This window comes from Cuculus canorus, chromosome Z, assembly GCF_017976375.1.
Source record: "Cuculus canorus isolate bCucCan1 chromosome Z, bCucCan1.pri, whole genome shotgun sequence".
NCBI lineage: Eukaryota > Metazoa > Chordata > Aves > Cuculiformes > Cuculidae > Cuculus > Cuculus canorus.
In genome coordinates, this window is record NC_071441.1 from 14,070,469 (window position 1) to 14,088,328 (window position 17,860).

General features: G+C 36.8%; 1 protein-coding gene across 1 annotated transcript in view; it reads left to right on the forward strand.

The window, feature by feature from the left end:
* DMGDH (dimethylglycine dehydrogenase) overlaps window positions 1–17,860 on the forward strand; it is a 46,109-nt gene that overhangs the window by 14,562 nt on the left and 13,687 nt on the right. Inside the window, exons 6-14 of the mRNA XM_054053882.1 lie at window positions 1,045–1,293; window positions 2,496–2,694; window positions 7,060–7,229; window positions 7,398–7,551; window positions 8,422–8,587; window positions 11,146–11,276; window positions 12,741–12,958; window positions 13,762–13,919; window positions 14,978–15,037. Coding sequence (XP_053909857.1) covers window positions 1,045–1,293; window positions 2,496–2,694; window positions 7,060–7,229; window positions 7,398–7,551; window positions 8,422–8,587; window positions 11,146–11,276; window positions 12,741–12,958; window positions 13,762–13,919; window positions 14,978–15,037 — 1,505 coding nt within the window. The remainder of the gene's footprint in view (window positions 1–1,044; window positions 1,294–2,495; window positions 2,695–7,059; window positions 7,230–7,397; window positions 7,552–8,421; window positions 8,588–11,145; window positions 11,277–12,740; window positions 12,959–13,761; window positions 13,920–14,977; window positions 15,038–17,860) is intronic.

Consider the following 17,860-nt stretch of genomic DNA (forward strand, 5'->3'; position numbering starts at 1 on the left):
GATCTTACCTTAAAGTAGTTTTCTTTGTAGGTGACATAGAAATGCCCAAATTCAAAGAAGTTCTCTAAAGATTGTGAGCCTCCACTTAAATCCACATTTGTCTTTGTCCAGCGTAATGGGGGAGATGCTTGCAGATGTGCTGGGTTCCCTGCTTTATGTGTTCCAGCCTCACAGCAGATGTGAGCCATGATGCAGACCCCAAACTAATACATTTGGCAGTTAAGAGGCTTCCACTCCTGATTTTGACACAGGTGCCTCACTAAGTGAATGTGCCTTACCAGCTTAACCTTAACAAAGAAGGATTAAGTCTTCTTTAACTTATACCTGGTAGTATGCATGGAGGATTCAAAGGCAGGTATGTTGCTTGTGTTTTCTAGTTGCAGTCTGTATCAGAACTATTAATTGGACAACTATGGGAGAGCAGACTGGCTACTCACCAGTATGAACATCATAATGAATTGATTGGTATGCGAGAGGTGTAATTAATGTGGGTCACATCATGCAAGTGAAAGAGGAAGGAAAGTTAAATTCCTAAGGACACCTGGCTGAAACTCATACCTTACTCCATTGGAGTGCTAGGACTTGACTGCTTGTGAAAGCATTTGAGCTCATTTGGTTGATAATAAGAAGCTAGGTGAACACCTATGGTGTGAGTTAATTTATTCTTATTTTTAAGTGTCTCTGACTCTGCTAGGACTGCATTGCAGATCTACTTTATCAAATTAAACCATAGGGTCTGTGGGACTGTTAATTAAATTATCTTCTGAAATTTTAGAAGCTTAACTTTTATTTTAGCGATTATATTTTTTTAATATCTGTGTACTAGAATAATGTACTAGAACTAGGAACAAGGACATGGAATTATAGAGAGAAAATTATGCTGGATTATATGAAAAGTAATTTGAAAATTAAAAGTATGGAAAAAAATTCTTTGTCACACTCCATAAAGCGCAGTGCTTTCTGTAAATGTTTTACTATTATTTTCCATTTACTGAAATTAATGTTTGAAAATTTGTATTTAATTTTTTTTTTTGTCTTCTCTAGGCTTCTGGGCCCGTGACATAGGCAAGATGATTGGCCTGCAGCACCCTCTCATACCTGTTCATCATCAGTATGTTGTGACATCAACTATCCCTGAAGTGAAAGCCCTTAAAACAGAATTGCCTGTGATTCGTGACTTAGAAGGATCATATTATCTAAGGCAAGAAAGGGATGGTCTTTTATTTGGTCCATATGAAAGTGAGGAGAAGATGAAGCTGCAGGACTCATGGGTAACACATGGAGTCCCACCGGGTAATTATGAACATTAAACCTTTAAACTTGATAAGCACTAGCACACGTTTTAATGTCTATAAATCCCAGCCTGTCATGCTGCTTGATGTGATGGAAAATAGAAAATATTTGCAATGCATGATTGTAATGCAGAAACTTTTTTTCAAAGAATAGTTTAATGATAAGTGTGAATAGAAATAAAAATGTAACATAGAAAAAGCATGAAAACATAAAAAACATTAAATAGATGTAAAACACACATCTACAACATAGCCTTCCCTTACATTCTGAACAGGTGCCTGTGTGCTGTGATTAGATGCCGTCACCAAGTCTGTGTTACATACACTTCTGCAACTGAATAGGGATTTTTCTAAGCTGTAGTTCTCCCTTGCATACTGACAGGGGCTCTGGATTTTTTCTGTTCCCCCAGAGGAAATGTGGTTGTCAAGTAAGAACACAGATATAGCAAAAGAATGTCTTAAGCAAAATGCTGTGCTTGGATATCAGTGCAAGAAAGCTGTAGAACTTTATAGAATTTTTGTACCAAAAAAACCCATCCTAATTATGACATACTGCTACTTAAAAAAAAACTTGCTTTGCTATATCTAGGCTTCAGCTTTCTGTTCAGTTCCAGACAGAAAGCTGTATTAAATCAATAGTGTTGCTGTTTTAAAAAATTGCAAGGTTTCCTAAGGAAGAGCAATCAGCATTGTTGATCTTTGGATTGCACCATCACAGCTTCCTTAACTTGTTGTCTCCAGTAGTGCCAAGTCTCTCAACTGAATGATTATCAGTAGTGCTTAGAACCCAGACTAAAGGGTGAAATAGATCCAGAAATTCAATAAATATCTTGGAAATCATAAGTTGGTACAGCCAGTATCTTTCTTCTGTTTCCCAGGTTGTTGGTGTATTGAGAAAAATGGGGCTTATTACCATAGAAGGAAGTTTTTGTGTTTCTCCACTTCCTATCTACTTTGTTGAATTTGTGTTGCCCTAGGGTTCAACAACTATGTATAAAAGTGTAACTGCAGTGATGATAAACTCGATCTGCAGGCAACTAGGGGTTTACGCACACCATTTTTCTCCTGAAGGATGGAAAAGCCTTAAATATACTTGCTGGTGAAATCTATATAACTTTTATCTATGTAGATGGCATAACTGTATATAAAATGTGGTATTTTCAGTGTAATTAAGTATATAATAAGAGTCATATATTTCTGCAGGTTTTGGAAAAGAACTTTTTGAGTCTGATTTAGACAGAATAATGGAGCATATTGAGGCTGCTATGGAAATGGTTCCTGTTCTGAGAAAAGCAGACATCGTAAACACAATTGCAGGTCCTATCACCTATTCTCCAGACATCCTTCCTATGGTAGGACCACATCAGGGTGTCAGAAATTACTGGGTAGCTATTGGTTTTGGGTGAGTAAATTCTTCATGACAACTTTTGTCTGTCATATTGTTAAAATGCAGTTGGCACAAGTTTTGCTCATTTGTAAGTGTACAGTTGTTTTGCACATGTGTTATATAAAATGTAGTTGTAAGTAGTGTTAGTTAGCACTATCCACATAATAGAAGCTCATTTTCTTACTTCTTCATAACTCTAACTAGTTTTTGATTTTGTTTCCTCCTTTTATTCTGAAGGCCAACATCTGCGACACTTCATGAGGCAGCAATAAATGTCTGTGCAGCAAGTTAAAGTCCTAAAAGTGCTGGGTTTTACAATACAGTTTGCAGTTCATTTTTTATATTGCTTTGAATTACACTGTGTTCAGCAGTTGTGTGGCATGTGCGGAAGGCGGTGTCTCTGAAGTTGGGCAGAAATGTATGGTGCAGGAAGAACTCTTAATATGAAGTATTAACTTTTAGGTGAAGAGTTGAAGGCACACTAAGCAGGAGACATTGCCAGCATACTGGGTGACTGAATGCTTTAGGAATATGAACACAGTAATAGTTCTGTCTGTTGAAGGTTGACCTGAGAAGTTATATTGTTGAGTATTGGAGGAAAGCAAATTAAGAGGGCAGTGTGACAATAGGAATGAGTGTTTTACTGGTGTCATTCTCCTACCTGTTATATTTTCTTTGAATGTGATTTATTATACGTCTTCTATACTTCAGCTCCACTGAAGTCAATAGTAAAACTTACCGACTTCTCTTTTAATTGTCTTAATTTGACCATTGATCTAAGATGAGTAGAATGAACTGAATGCAATTCCAGGCGCCTGTTATTGAACACATTCTGTTTACATTGTTTATCCATTTGCCTAATTTGCTGTTCAAAATCCAGCTTAGCTTTTTGCAGTTTTCTTTCAATCCAAACCAAACAAACCCTCAGATCATAAGATAAGGCAGGATCGCTAACGTGCTTCCCGAGTCCCTCAAAATAAGAGGGTTTGGTAATTTTGCAATGATTCGTTGTGAAAGGTATTCACCTTTGCTGCTTGGATTTTAAAAAAAATAATGTTATCTTTTAGTAGCATTTGCAGAACTTACGGTTACAAAAGTGGTTTGCCTTGTCCTTATTCAGAAAAAAGACTTGTAAGTTTGTTACTCCACTGCCAGACTTTGGAGTTTATTGGCGTCGGTGGGAGTAGAATCGAAGTTCCGTGTAGGAAAAACTGAAGAGCAATATTATATGTTTAAGTTTCTTTAAATGATTTATTTCAGAAATGTTATTAATCTTTAAATGTTTAGACACAGGTTGCAATTATGTTGCTGTCATTGGATTGCTTTGTCTGCTTTTCAGGGACTTTTGACTCTGTTCTGTGCTTCTGGGTCACTGCAGTGTTTCTAACAATGTTGTAATTTTTTATGTGCATTAGCAAATCCTTATCTTAGAGTGAACTAGCAGGGACATTGTGACAGAGGACTTAGTGCTGTTAGTTTAGAGGATTTTTGTTATCTAAAATTAGCAGCTTGCTAGACTTTAATGTGCAAAGAAGTTAAGTATAGTTAGTAGAGCCTGTAGCACTGTTTATTAAAGTTGCTCAATGCTTCCCATTTTCAGTTACTTATAGCTTTGAGAATGTTAACAAGAATAGCATAGACTTTTATTAAAAAAACTTTAAGTCAAAGCAGCACAGCCATCCCAAAGAACAGGATTATTGGAAGATATCGTGTTGTTTTGCTGTGATAAGGTTTTTAGGGCAAGGTCTTTCTTTTGAAAAACTCTAATCTCCCCATTTTCTGAGAGTAAACTTAGTATTTGGCAGAAGTGACCATTCTCCCAGAGATATGCCTTTCTGCACATCTTCACAAAATGTATCCATGAGGCCTCTTGGCAAGCCTCTTTAAATGTCACATCTCATAAGCACTTAATACTCACTAAATCTTGCACTAAGAGTCCTGCTTTCTATGTACAGTAGTATTCCACAGCCAGAAATTGAACAAGTTTTCCTGCAGAAACAGGATAGAAAAATGAGTAAACCTGGGATAAAGAAGACACTAGGAGAGGGGCCATGCTGTGCTCACTCATTTCCTAGGAAACAAGAATGGAATGAGTTGAAAATCAGTGAGAAGAAATGACTCGTGAACAAGGCTCAAGAATAGGACAGGAACAATGGGGAAGATAATCTGGCAGGGACTGGAAGGAGAGGAGAAAAAGAGAAGTGCAACTTGTGTTCATTAAGGAAATTTTCTCTACATCTCTCATGAAGAATGTGATTCCTGAACTGTACCACTTTTTTTAGCTGCTTATAATATCCTGTCCCCCTGCAGCACGTATTTAATTCTTGTGCAGCAGTATATTAATATAATCAGCTCCCCATTGTCTGAGGTAAGGAGGGATTTGGGCACCCTGCATAATTTAAAATCTCTGGTGATGTCGGCAGAGTTAGGAGCACCAAAATTAACTGATGGCAGAGTCAGTGTGGCAAAGCTCTGCAGAGTGCAGCAGTCAGTCCGTCCACGTGCAGTGCTGTACCTGTGGTAGCAACTTCATGTTACAGGGCTGTCTTGTCTTGAGAGTTACCCCACCATCAGTTCAGCAGTCTTCAGCTGAAGCTAAAAAACTTCACTGTATGTAGCATGTTGCCACCCAAAGTCAGGCAGTGGTTGCTGTGCTGTGCTCTCCTGTGCTTTTGGATGTGGTGAATGGTGCAGGGAGAAGTAATCTGTCTATAATTTCTTGTGGAGTCATTCTTGAAGGCATTATAGCCATGGTCACAAAACTTATACCCATGAATAACAGAGAATTGCCTGATTAAATTAATTCCAGCAATGGTTAGCTCTTCTGTAGTACTTGCAGAGTGGTGGTTTACAAGCACTCATTCTTACATCCTTTCGTTTTTTCCAGTCTAGGAAATCCTTGCCTATTTAGTTGAGGGCATAGAATTCAGAGTTATTATTTAGTATAATGTTTATTATTTATTTATTATTATTTAGTTGAGGGCATAGAATTCAGAATGCGGAGTTCACAAACAACAGTTCAGTTTTGTTTTAGCTTCACTGTTCAGTGTAAGTGTCTGTGATTTAAATACTACATGCTGATCTATACTTGGTTTTGGACAGACTTGCTGTTTCTTCAAGGATGTTTCTGTTGTGCTCATTGGAGCATTTTGCAAATACCTAAGAATTTATTTTCACATCTTCTCTAGACATGGGGCTATTTTAACACTTTTTGCTAGACACAGCAAACTAATTCACAGAGGTATTAGAATAAAAAGTTTTAAAACATCCAGTCTTCATAATTATTTGTTATTAAATGTTTTAGTGTCGAATCTGAGGTGTCTGTATAGTTGTATGTAGACTGAGTAGCAGCATACATACAATGCGGCACAAGGAAGGTTTTTGTCTCCAGCTGTCCACTTTAAGTACCTCGCAGGAACACATTCCACATCAGCATTTTCCCTATGGATGTCAATATGTCAAGCATTTTGAAAGTTAGAATTATGAACAAAATGCTTAGGTAAGGAAAACTTACAGATTTACATCTATCACTCCATAACTTCTGAGCATTTACCTTTGCTGTCTGGTGTGGTTCCTTTAATGCACATTTCTAACAGGATATCTCCTGTATAGTCTGATCCTTCACACACTCACTATGTAGAAACAAGACAGGCTTTTTCTACACACTGATAGCAGAAAATTTCTACGTCTTCATTTTGTTAGCATAGACTTCTGGAATCAGTTCACTTTGTAGTTGTAGTAGAGAACAGAGCATGTAAAACAGGTGAGAAAAAGCAGCTATTGTCTCTAGCATTACTGCAAACACATCTTCTAGATTTATCTGTGGTTCCTCTACATTTCCTGATTCTTAAAAGCTATCTCAGTAGTATTGTCTTTAGACTTTTGCTGCTATTGCTCATCACAGTAATGTAAATATTCAATGTAGCCGCTAGAATATCTCAGACTGACTCACAAATCTGAGTCTGGTTGAATTAAATCTCACTGAAAAAGAAAAGGTATTCTATGACTAGAAAGTGTATTTAATAGGTATCAGAAGTTTGAGAACTTTCTTTAGTATTAATTATTGGAGATCTAACGTGCCTGGAAAAGATTGTTAAATTCTGAATTTTAAAGAAATTAAGAACTTGCTGTAATCTCAGCCACTGCAAATGCTGTATGTTAGCCATGGAGTTTTGCTGTGACAGTGAGGCAGCAGAACTATCTGTCAGTAAAGTATGCAGTCTAGGAAAACAAGACAAAAATAGACAAAAAAAAGAAAAAACAGAGGGAAAAAATAGAATACTTCAGGGGGTGTATTAGTAGCGTATGCTAGTACTGACTTTGAATAACAAGCAAACAAAAAAAAGACATGGCACTACAGGACTTTTTCCTGTTTTGAAGGTATGGCATTATACATGCTGGTGGCATAGGAAAGTACCTCAGTGACTGGATTCTTGAGGGGGAACCTCCATTTGACCTGATAGAATTAGATCCTAACCGATACGGAAAGTGGACCACCACTGAATATACAGCAGCCAAAGCAAGAGAATCTTATGGTTTTAATAACATTGGTAAGAAGGCATTTTAAAAAAAATGAATTTATATCCTGAATATTAATTCCAACAAAGCCTGCCAGTAGATTTCTCTGGTTTTATATATATATTAATATATATTCTATCTTTGCAATGTACAGAATTTAGTATTCCATGGGTTTTGGTTTGGTTTTTTGTTCCCTCTAGTTGGTTATCCTAAAGAAGAAAGATTTGCTGGGAGACCAACGGAGAGAACCAGTGGGCTCTATGATTTGCTGAAATCAAAATGTTCAATGGGCTTTCATGCAGGATGGGAGCAACCTCATTGGTTCTACAAACCTGGAGATGAAACCGGATACAAGTAAATAAAAGATTACCTTTCCCCCCTGCCCATACCACCTATAAATTTTCTTCACCACGAGGAACAGCTGAGTTATATTTAATAAGAAGCATACATTTGTTGTTCACTTCAGCAGTTATCTATTAGGTAGATGTTCCGTTACTGTTTTTTCCTATAGTTTGCAATCCATTGCATTCTCATAATGCAGACATTATAAAATGCACATGAAAGTATCCTATAACTCTTCTAAATATGGGGTATCAGGGAGCAGCCTTGCTCAAGGAAAAGATTAGAGAACAATTTGTTCATTAAAAATTTATATTTTTCTCCCTTTCTTATTATTTCGTCGGGAGCACAGTACAATGTTTTCCTGAAAAAGCTGAATCCTTTCTGTAAAAATCTCAGGAAAGGAGAAGGCCAATCCTCTTTTCTTTTTTAATTTTCTGTGCCTGCCTTCCTAGTTACCTGCTTGCATCAGGAACTGTGCAGCGAATAGATGTTTTCCACAGGGATACTGGAGTCCCAATCTAAATGAGGCTCATAAAGGAATAGAGACGTGCTCTGCTGTTCAGAAATAAAGCCTTTGACACCTTAAACTCAAATAAATGACTCAGCAACAAAGTATGACAGGTTGCTACTTCTTCTAACATTTGAACAGTTCACAGTTTATTGTACAAAATGGTTGATAAAATATCAACCCATATCTTTCTCTGTTGTTAAAGGATTTTAATAATTAAGCTATGCTAGACCATGGAAGATGTTGGGTAAGCTACCTACAACTAGGAAATCTGTCATTTTGAATGATCATTAAACTGAAGAAACTCAGACTACGTTCTGCTGAAAAGAGCACAAAATTTCCAAGTTGTCTTATGTGTGAATGCTCTGTTTCAGACCCAGTTTTCGGCGCACAAATTGGTTTGACCCCGTGGGTCGAGAGTATAAACAGGTTATGGAAAAAGTCGGTGTGATTGACCTGACACCATTTGGCAAGTTTAAACTAAAAGGCACAGATTCTATTAAGCTGCTGGATCATCTGTTTGCAAATGTTATTCCAAAGGTAAATGGGACAGTGCTAACTGTTTTAATGTAGGATTTAGAGAAACAAGATCTGTTTCAGTAAGGCAAAATGAAGCATAATGTTATTGACATATCTTTCAGATACCAATCACTAAGATTCTTTGGAGAATGTGATGTGTCAGGGGTTATGTCTCAGAGTTAGGAGCATGAACAGTGGAGTTTATATAGTGGAGTAGCTCTATGTAGAAGTACCTTTTGGCATAAATCATTGAATTATAGGATGGTTGATGTTGGAACGGACCTCTGGAGGTCACTTTGTCCACACCCCCGTTCAAGCAGTTCACCTGGAGTTCATTGCCCAGAACTATGTCCAGATGGCTTTTCAATCTCTCCAAGGATGGTGACTTTACCGGCTCCCTGGGCAACCTGTTCCCATGCTCAGTCAGTTCAATAGTAGAAAAGTGTTTCAAACACAGTACCTTCTGTGATTCAAGTCTTTATCTAAAGATGTCCAAGTGACTCTCACCTGGAGTTCTTTTATAGTAGCACTAGAATACCTTGGCAGTTGCCAGCCTGATAGTGCGCTGTACTGTGGCATCTTCAGGCAGCAGAGGAGGGCAGTGGAAGTTCCTCCTGTTGATGTTGTATTCTTTCTGGGTGCCCAAGGGAATACTGTTGGTGGTTTTGGTTTTTTTAAAGTGTGACCTGTGCTTATTTTCCACCTCCCTCATACTGACTGTTTTACAGCTGACTACCTGAAGCAGGAAAGGTTGCAGATATTCAGGATATGCAGCTTTCAGCTCACACCTGTCGTTTTTCCACAAGTGTGGCTGCTCGCAGATCCTCAGAATATGATCCTGTTTTAGAAAATGTCATGCCATGACAAACTACCCCAGGTTTCTTATTCTTGGTTCTCAGCTTATGGTAGTGCTCCGTGACTCCTTTTATATTCCTGCTTTGTTAACCACTCTCATCCAGTGTTTTTAACTTCAGAGAGACACCTCTGGCAAGCAGATTATTCCTTTCCAAAGCACTACAGCCATGGGATTAGCTCATTTCAGCTAAGAATGTCATTAAGCTTTTGCTGTAGGTGATGTTTTCAGGTGCTTCAGGCACCAGAGGGGGGAAGAATAAGGAAACAGTAGTTACACTGAAACCATTGTTATGAAAGTAGAAAAGTTCTCAGAGGTCAGAGCCAGCTGAATAAGAAGGCCATACACAAGAAAGGTGCCCTTTAGGTTTAGAAGACAGGAGAACCTGAATGTCCATATGGTTGGTCATATTTTTTACTGTATTAATATGGTGATAATGATATAGATGGAAAGTTTGTCTTCCTTATAGCTTGGGGTAGAGGTGGAATAACTGTCATCAGTGGGCATGGATAACACTTGCTGTGTGGTGGTGGGAAAGCAAGACTAAACAGGAAATTGTGAGAACAAAGTGAGTGCTTTCTATGAAATTTAGTTGGTGTTGCTAAGAGGAAAAAGAAGGACAGGTGGCAAAATAGAAAGAACAGATTATGAGTCCACTTAGAAACCCAGAATTCACAAGAGTTGATTATTTAAGCTGTCTGGTTTTGGTACCATTCATGCTTGGCTGCATCAGAAAACAATTTGGTGAAGTTACTAGACATATACTTTATCGCAACCAGGCTGAGTCTGACTAACATCATATCCTGAAAGTTAAGTTCTGTGCCTGTAATATGCCAGTAACTACACTAATCTAATACAATCCTGGAAAAGAGTGTTGATATCTGAAATATTTTTCCTTTTTCCATTTGTTGTGTGGAATCTGTGCACTGTCTGGGTGATTGACGAAGTTCTTATGAAAACACAATGGAATGAGAGAGATTGAATTCTACCTCTGGAACCAGACCAGCCCAACAGCAATGGCACATTCATATTTCTGTTTGTATGGTTAGCTATATGAGCATACACATATATGAGCATATACATTTTATGGTCACAGCCACGTAACAGTTATTTGAAATTTTGCCTCCAGAGATCACGTTTCTACAGAGAACCCGATTCACATGTATGGAGATGTAATTCATAGTCACCAAGTACATAAAATATAGAAGCATACATAAATCAGGCCCACAAAAGCACAAACCAGTTCAGTATGTCTTTCTTTAAAGTAAGGAGTAAAGTAATTTTATCCTTTTGGGATCTGAAAGCCTTATTCACAAGACTGGAAAAGAATATTTATGTCACTAATTTAGAATTTTTTATTCTGATGATCAGAGAGCAAACAAATTTAATGAATTTGCATAGAAAATGCACTCAAATCAAGTGTAGCACAATTAAGAAATATTTATTAGATGTTATAATAATACAACATAATATAAATCATAAAATTTAATAATATTTATCTGATTTCCAACTTTTCTTTTTTTCTATGAAAAAGGTTTTGACATTTTCACTGTAGAGTTAATCTTGGCCAGTTGTGTCTGCTCCTCTCATGGCATAGCAGAACAAACATAAAAACACTGTTCTTTCAAGTAATTTAAGTAAAGACATATTTCCTTGTATTTCATGATGTTTACAAATTTGAAGGTTTTATTTTGCATTCTTAATAATTGCAAATTTGACTCTGTAGGTGGGTTCCACAAATATAAGCCATATGTTAACACCAAGAGGAAAAGTTTATGCTGAGCTAACAGTCTCTCAACTGTATCCTGGAGAATTTATGCTTGTAACTGGCTCAGGGTCAGAACTCCACGATCTGAGGTTAGTTTATTTTTGATACAGTATGTACACAGTGCTATACAGTTACATTAATATAGAAACCACTTTACTTAAAGCCAAACTCTTAATTATTACTTAACAAAACTTTTGCTAGGGTCAAGAGAGTTCTGCTTATTTATTGATTTTTGTTTCTTAGAAACTTGATTGAGTTGAATCCTGAAGGATAAGCAGTTGCATACTGGTTTATTGTTGGTGTAAAAAGATGGACAATTTACTGGTAGTTATGTAATACACTGTAATGGATGTAGTCCTTGTTTTGTTGTTGAACCCATTCGTGTTTGGCATTGTATAATGGAACAGCACGGTTGTTCTTTTCGAATGTTTTCTCTTACGCAAAAAGGAAAATTGGCATTAAACAAGGATGACCCCACAGGCACTGACCTGGCCAATACAGACGGGTAGTGCAGTCTTCATGATACTGTGATAATGTCTTGTGCTTTGGTCTCTGGGATCACAAAGTGAAACAATGGAAAGAAGGAAAGAAAGAAGGAAAAAAGGAAGGAAAGAAGGAAAGAAAGAAGGAAAAAAGGAAAGAAAGAAGGAAAGAAGGAAATAAAGGAAGCAAGCAAGCAGTTAAAGGATGACTTCTTTAAAATGCTTTTCATGGAAGAGCACTGCAAGTGACTATTATAGAGCTAGAAGTGCCTGTACACACACACTAAGAAAGAATTTTAGTTATTGGAGATTGCTATCAAATCAGTTATACAAAACAAATCAACACAAAGTCTGAAACTTGCTGCCCCAACACATGATGAATAATGTACTGCTTCATAATAGTGCCATGGGAATCAGTAGGGCCATTGGCACATTCAGGAACTAAATGGCAGAACCAGGCCTGATATATTTACTTTTACAGAATTTCAGCAGTCCTATTTGGTACTTCCCTGTGCCTGAGATCTTTTAATACCACTTAACAGACTTACTTTGTAAGATTTTTAAATATACTCTTTTCATTTATTTCATGAGTTTCATGAAAGAGAATATCCAGCTGATGCTTTTGATTAAATCAAATGAAAACTCAAAGTTGAACTTCCTGCCAATGCTTTAAATACTGCATTCAGGAAGGAACAAGTCTGGTTGTACATTTCTGTTCACAGAGAACAAATTTTTACTAACACATTCTGGATCCTAAGGAAAATCTGCGTTCAATTCCATGAGATCATTTCTTTCTCTTATCTTGAAAATACACTTCCACACATTTAAATTTTCTTCTTTCATGGCTGTACCCTAGCTGCCTCTGCTCCTGTACCAGTATCTCACCAGAAAACTCTGTTTAACATGGATTTGACTACGTAGTGTACACGTAGTTCCATTGGGTTTGAGAAGGTGTAGGACTTGAGCTGCTGGAAAGATGAACACTAACAAAGAATTGTTCCTTTTTGATCATTATCTAAATCAGTTATTTTTCATTAAAAAAATAACATCAGTGTTTTGTTTTACATGCAGATGGATAGAAGAGGAAGTAACAAGAGGTGGATATAAAGTTGAAATTCAAAATGTGACAGATGAGATGGGAGTACTTGGTGTAGCAGGTCCATATGCCCGACAGGTCCTCCAGAAGTTGACAAGTGAAGATCTGAGCGATGGATCATTTAAGTTTCTTCAGTCTAGACATTTGAAACTTTCTGATATTGCTGTTACTGCAATTAGGATATCATACACAGGTAAGTATTAGATGAAACAGACTCTTAAGGAAAGAGGCAATAAATAAAATAGCAAGTGTAACTAAAAATATGTTGAAAACTACTATCATCGTGTATTCATAAGCAATAGGTTAATCACATTTTTATATAAATATGTGAGGAAACGCAGTGCATTGATTTTCAAATGTGATCTGGTCAGGGTCTTCGCTGGATTTTCCAAGACCTTTTTCTCCAGAATACCCTATAATGTAAATATTTATTTTACAGAACAAAAGTCCAGTTCTGATAACCTTTGTGGTATTTGCTGTGAAACCAACGTCAAGAATTGGTTTTGGATTACTCTATATTAGTTTTTATCAAGTGACTTGAAAATGTAATTCTGAACCATGTAATGCTGACCATTTTGAAGCAGCTGAAGTCTTTCTTTTTATAAAACAATATACTTGTTTTATGATTATTCACATGCAATTAAATTTGCTGTTCACCCACAAATTCACAATACGCTTGTAATACCCGTAAGGTTGATTTTATTGTGGCTTTACTATATGTCTTCTACTTATCAGTTTTTCTGATCCCTCTCCCCACCAATTTCAATTAACAGTTTGAACTAGTATAATAGTACCACTGCTTAAGATCTAGGGCACAAATCATCTAGTGGGTCTCGCTGGGAATTAAACTTGATATATTAAAGCATAATTGACTCTAAAATGTGAATTAACACTCATACTGTTGATCCTCACTTTTAACCAAAAATAGTACTTTATTTTTTATAGGATTGTTTCATTGTTGAGCTGATGGAAATGTTAATCTTGTTTGTATAACAGGTGAATTGGGCTGGGAGCTCTATCATAGAAAAGAAGATTCTGCAGCTCTTTACAGTGCAATCATGGAAGCTGGCCAAAAAGAGGGAATTGACAACTTTGGAACATATGCTCTGAATGCTTTAAGGCTTGAGAAGGGTTTCCGAGCCTGGGGTGCAGAGGTTAGGAAAGAACTTTATTATTCTCTCTGCTTATTTTCTTTATTTCATTACGACTATACAGCTTTTAGTCAGAACTAAAAGTCAGAAAAGTATTTGTACCAGTTTCTCAATTTAGCACAAAAAGAAAATTTCCCTTGAGCTGGTAAAGATGCTACAATTCTGAACAGTGTCTTTTCTAAGTAAAAATAACTAACTTAGTTGCACTGCTGGCAAAGAGACTCTTATTTTGATTCACTGAAGTTTTTCTCTTATGTAGAACAAAATTAGGAGGATTTTGCTGAGCTCTAGTGTTTTGAAATCAAAGGTTTGGCTTATAGATTCTAAAAATATATTTCTGTAATAACTGTGTCATGAGAGGCCAATTATTCTTTCTTCATCATGTATTTGGAGCTTTTTATTTTCTGTTAGCTTGTTTCTGCCACATTTGCTCACTCACCATATAGAACTGCTCAAGGGCCCTAGAGAATTTGGGGAAATCAGTATTTTTCCGCTTATCTGAATTTTTTTTAGTTCCTTTGGAAAGGGAAGACCTCAGGAAAGTGAAATAGTGGGCATTTGGTGGTTCTTTCTGTTTGCCCGGTGATAATTTTTCCATTCTTGCTTCAGATGTTGCCTAACAAATCATCTCCGCTACACCTCATGGGAAACTGACAACTAAAATTGTCTTTGTGCTTTATTTTCCACTCCATCTAAGGCATTCTACTGTGTTACTATTAATGTGCATACCTCAGTTATTCAGTCTCCTTCATGTTCCATTCTGCTTTGAGGAGAAGTCTTGTTTCTTACTGAAAAGTGTGCTTAATCTGCATATTGAAACTTCAATGAATTATTTACAGGTCTGTACTTTGTTAGGCATAATAGTGGATCCTCTGTTGAAATCACATATAGGAAGTGTATGGTGTACTCAGATGGAAGTTACACATATGCAACATGGAAGACATTGACCCAGGAGTAAATAGAAGTCTGCATGGCATAACTAAATAAATACCTCCCACGCCATAACCCAGAAGTTATTATAGTCCATGTATGGATGGTTAATTTGTTGGTTTTTTTAACAGATGAACTGCGACACTAATCCATTGGAAGCTGGACTGGAATACTTTGTAAAGATAAACAAGGTATGTCTTATTAGTTTCAAAGTTTCATGATTACTCCTTTAAGTGTTTGAAAAGAAAAATGTAATTATCGGTAAAGTAAAACATATTCAGAAGATGAACAGAGAATCTTTTTTTCACACTATATAAGAATAATTACTTTGTCAAGCACCAATTTGCTTTAAAACAGATTCCTGTTTTTCTGTGTTTCTTGCTAACAAAATTATGCAGTATGCCAGGACTTTGCAAATACTCAATGTTGTCTACAAGGAAAATAACAAATTTTTGTAGAGAAATTTGAGTTGTGGTTCTGTAAACATACAGAATCTATTTACAAGATGAACTAGGCAGTTCGTGTTGTGAAAACATTTTACCTGCTTATTCTTTGTGAGGAGTTGACTGTAGGATCATTTTCCCTGGCTACCACTCTGGTACAGGAATTACTGAAAAAAATTATTGGTTAAAAAAATTAATAATAGTTGCTTATAGAATTTCTGAAGAGGTCCTCTGCTCCTGACTTGTTCCCGCCTTATTTTGAAGTCTAGAGAATGGGACTAGTTGAATTTAAATATGTAATAAAAGTGAAAATATGTCACTTTGTCTCCTTCTATCAACATCCCCATTTTCTTGTATTCATATTTTATCAAATCAAACCCTATTGTACTCTAACAGGTACAGAAACTTTTGTAATTCTCTTTTCTGTTCCAAATGAAACCCAAACCAAGTGTCCTAATTCTGTGAAGTCGAAGATTTCTCCATGAAACCTGGTGAAATCATTTCCTGTGCAGCTGTAATGTCATCAGTTTCTACTGATTCACCCATCACTTCAAACAGCAGTTGCCTGCACAGCAGATGTGGAGTTTCTGTTGTAAAAAATCAGCTCCTGTGCATTTCAGTTTAGTGCTGTAAATGAGGGGACATTTCTGACGAAAATCTTCTACTTCAGTTTTTCTTCTGTAAAGTGAAGAAAATGATGACATTTTTACGTAAGGGAAATCAAGAAGGAAGAGTAATGTTTGTGAGACACTTCATCTTTACGATGATGAAATGTGATAAAGGAACAAATTCTCGTCTTATCTATATTGCCTTTATACCTGGAAGGGTAATAAGTCAGGTAATAAATGAACCTTGATATTTTTTTGCCATGTTATGTGGAACTGACAAAAGGAATACCAGACTTTAAGTTATGGCTCCAAATAAACAACAAATCTTAAAACTTTTGGTAGGCAAGAATTGTGGAGGCATGTTAAACCTAGAAAGTTGCTTTTATGTTTATGAGACAATTTCATTGACGTTAACAGGCATGAATGCAGGAAGATGCCTTTCTTCAACTGTTGAACCTGTGTAGAGGTGTTGAAGTTCTTCATTGTGTGCAAGATTGAAAAAACATTAGTTTTTGTCCTAAACCAACATCAGTGTATGCTCTAGCATGAAATACAAGTTCTAAACTTGTTCTTGCCCATCTATAGAGCTCTGCTACTGGAAGGCAAGGTGGTCTCAGGGATGTCAATGACAGTTCTTACAGGCAGTGGAGTTCCAACTGTTTCCGTTGGATACTGTAATTTTGCCCTAATCAGAGAAAATGACATATGCAAGGGAAATTCAGAATTTCATGGAACAGGATTCTGTTGTATTTACTCATCAAGGAGTTTCCTGTCTTGAGAGCATTAGCAGGATTACGGGAAGGCAGTGAAAAATGTTACTGCTACTGTTCCATTTCCATTTTATACATCTTTTCATCTGTTTGGTTGGGAATGGTTTGACTGGGCATGGAATGAATCTCCAGCATACCTGCAGGATGTCAGCATAAAAGATTTGCCAGTCTTGCTGAACTAGTGTGAAAAAGGAAATAATCAATGTTTATTTATTGACTCAAATGAGGGCAGTTGTGACTCTGTGTTGACACTGCAGAGGTACCTGAGCTAAATCGGATATTGCAAGTGATCTAAACACTGAAGCGTGAGGCGTGCTGTGAGATTATTTACTCTGTTTTTTGGCAGCTTGGGGCAGTGAGTCTCAATTCCATGCCTCTGGTTTTGGTGCCTGTTTGGCATGGCAAAGACCTCAGCATTCTTTAGAGGCCACCATGACTGGAGACAAGTGAAATACTTGGAATACTTGGAAAAAGGAGAGGGGCAAACAAGTGCAAACTACAAGCAACTGATATTTAAATCTGTTTGACGTCTTGGGCTGTAGGGTTGCTGACTGGGATTGCTCCTTGAAGCATGCGCCCCCTACTGGGGAAAGAGCTGATTTCTGTGTGAATTAAAAACCCCTCTGTTCAGTTAATTAGAAGAGTGCTTCTTATCATGCAATAAGCAGCCAAAATAGCTGCTTAAAATGGGCAAAAAGACTTCAGCCTAAGTGAATTTCAGTGGTATGTCATGGAAAATGTAAACAGTTTCTAAACAGATCAATGAATGAACCATGAAATGCCAGTGAAGGTAATACAATAAAAAGTATTATAATTTCCATGAGAGGACATTAAAATATCTGGGGAATAAATATGAAGAGAGGTAAATTCCCCATAAAATTCTGATATTTCTCTGTGTTTACAAAGCTTAGTGTATACATCATCTTCAGGTACATATGGTCTAGTAATTTTTTTGTGGTAAATAACAGGAGAAACTCTTAAAAGCTTAAGTTGACAATTCTTTTTCTCCTGCAGTCTGTTAAATTATACCATGGCAATAAGCAAACCTGTTTGCTCATGATTTCTATGACTTTCAATTTATCAACAAGACTGAAGAGATGGTACTGCTCTAGGTGGTTTTCTCTAGACTCTGCTTGATAGTACTTTTTTCTCAAATTGGTGTTGCTTCCTTACACAAATGAGCAGGATAGGCT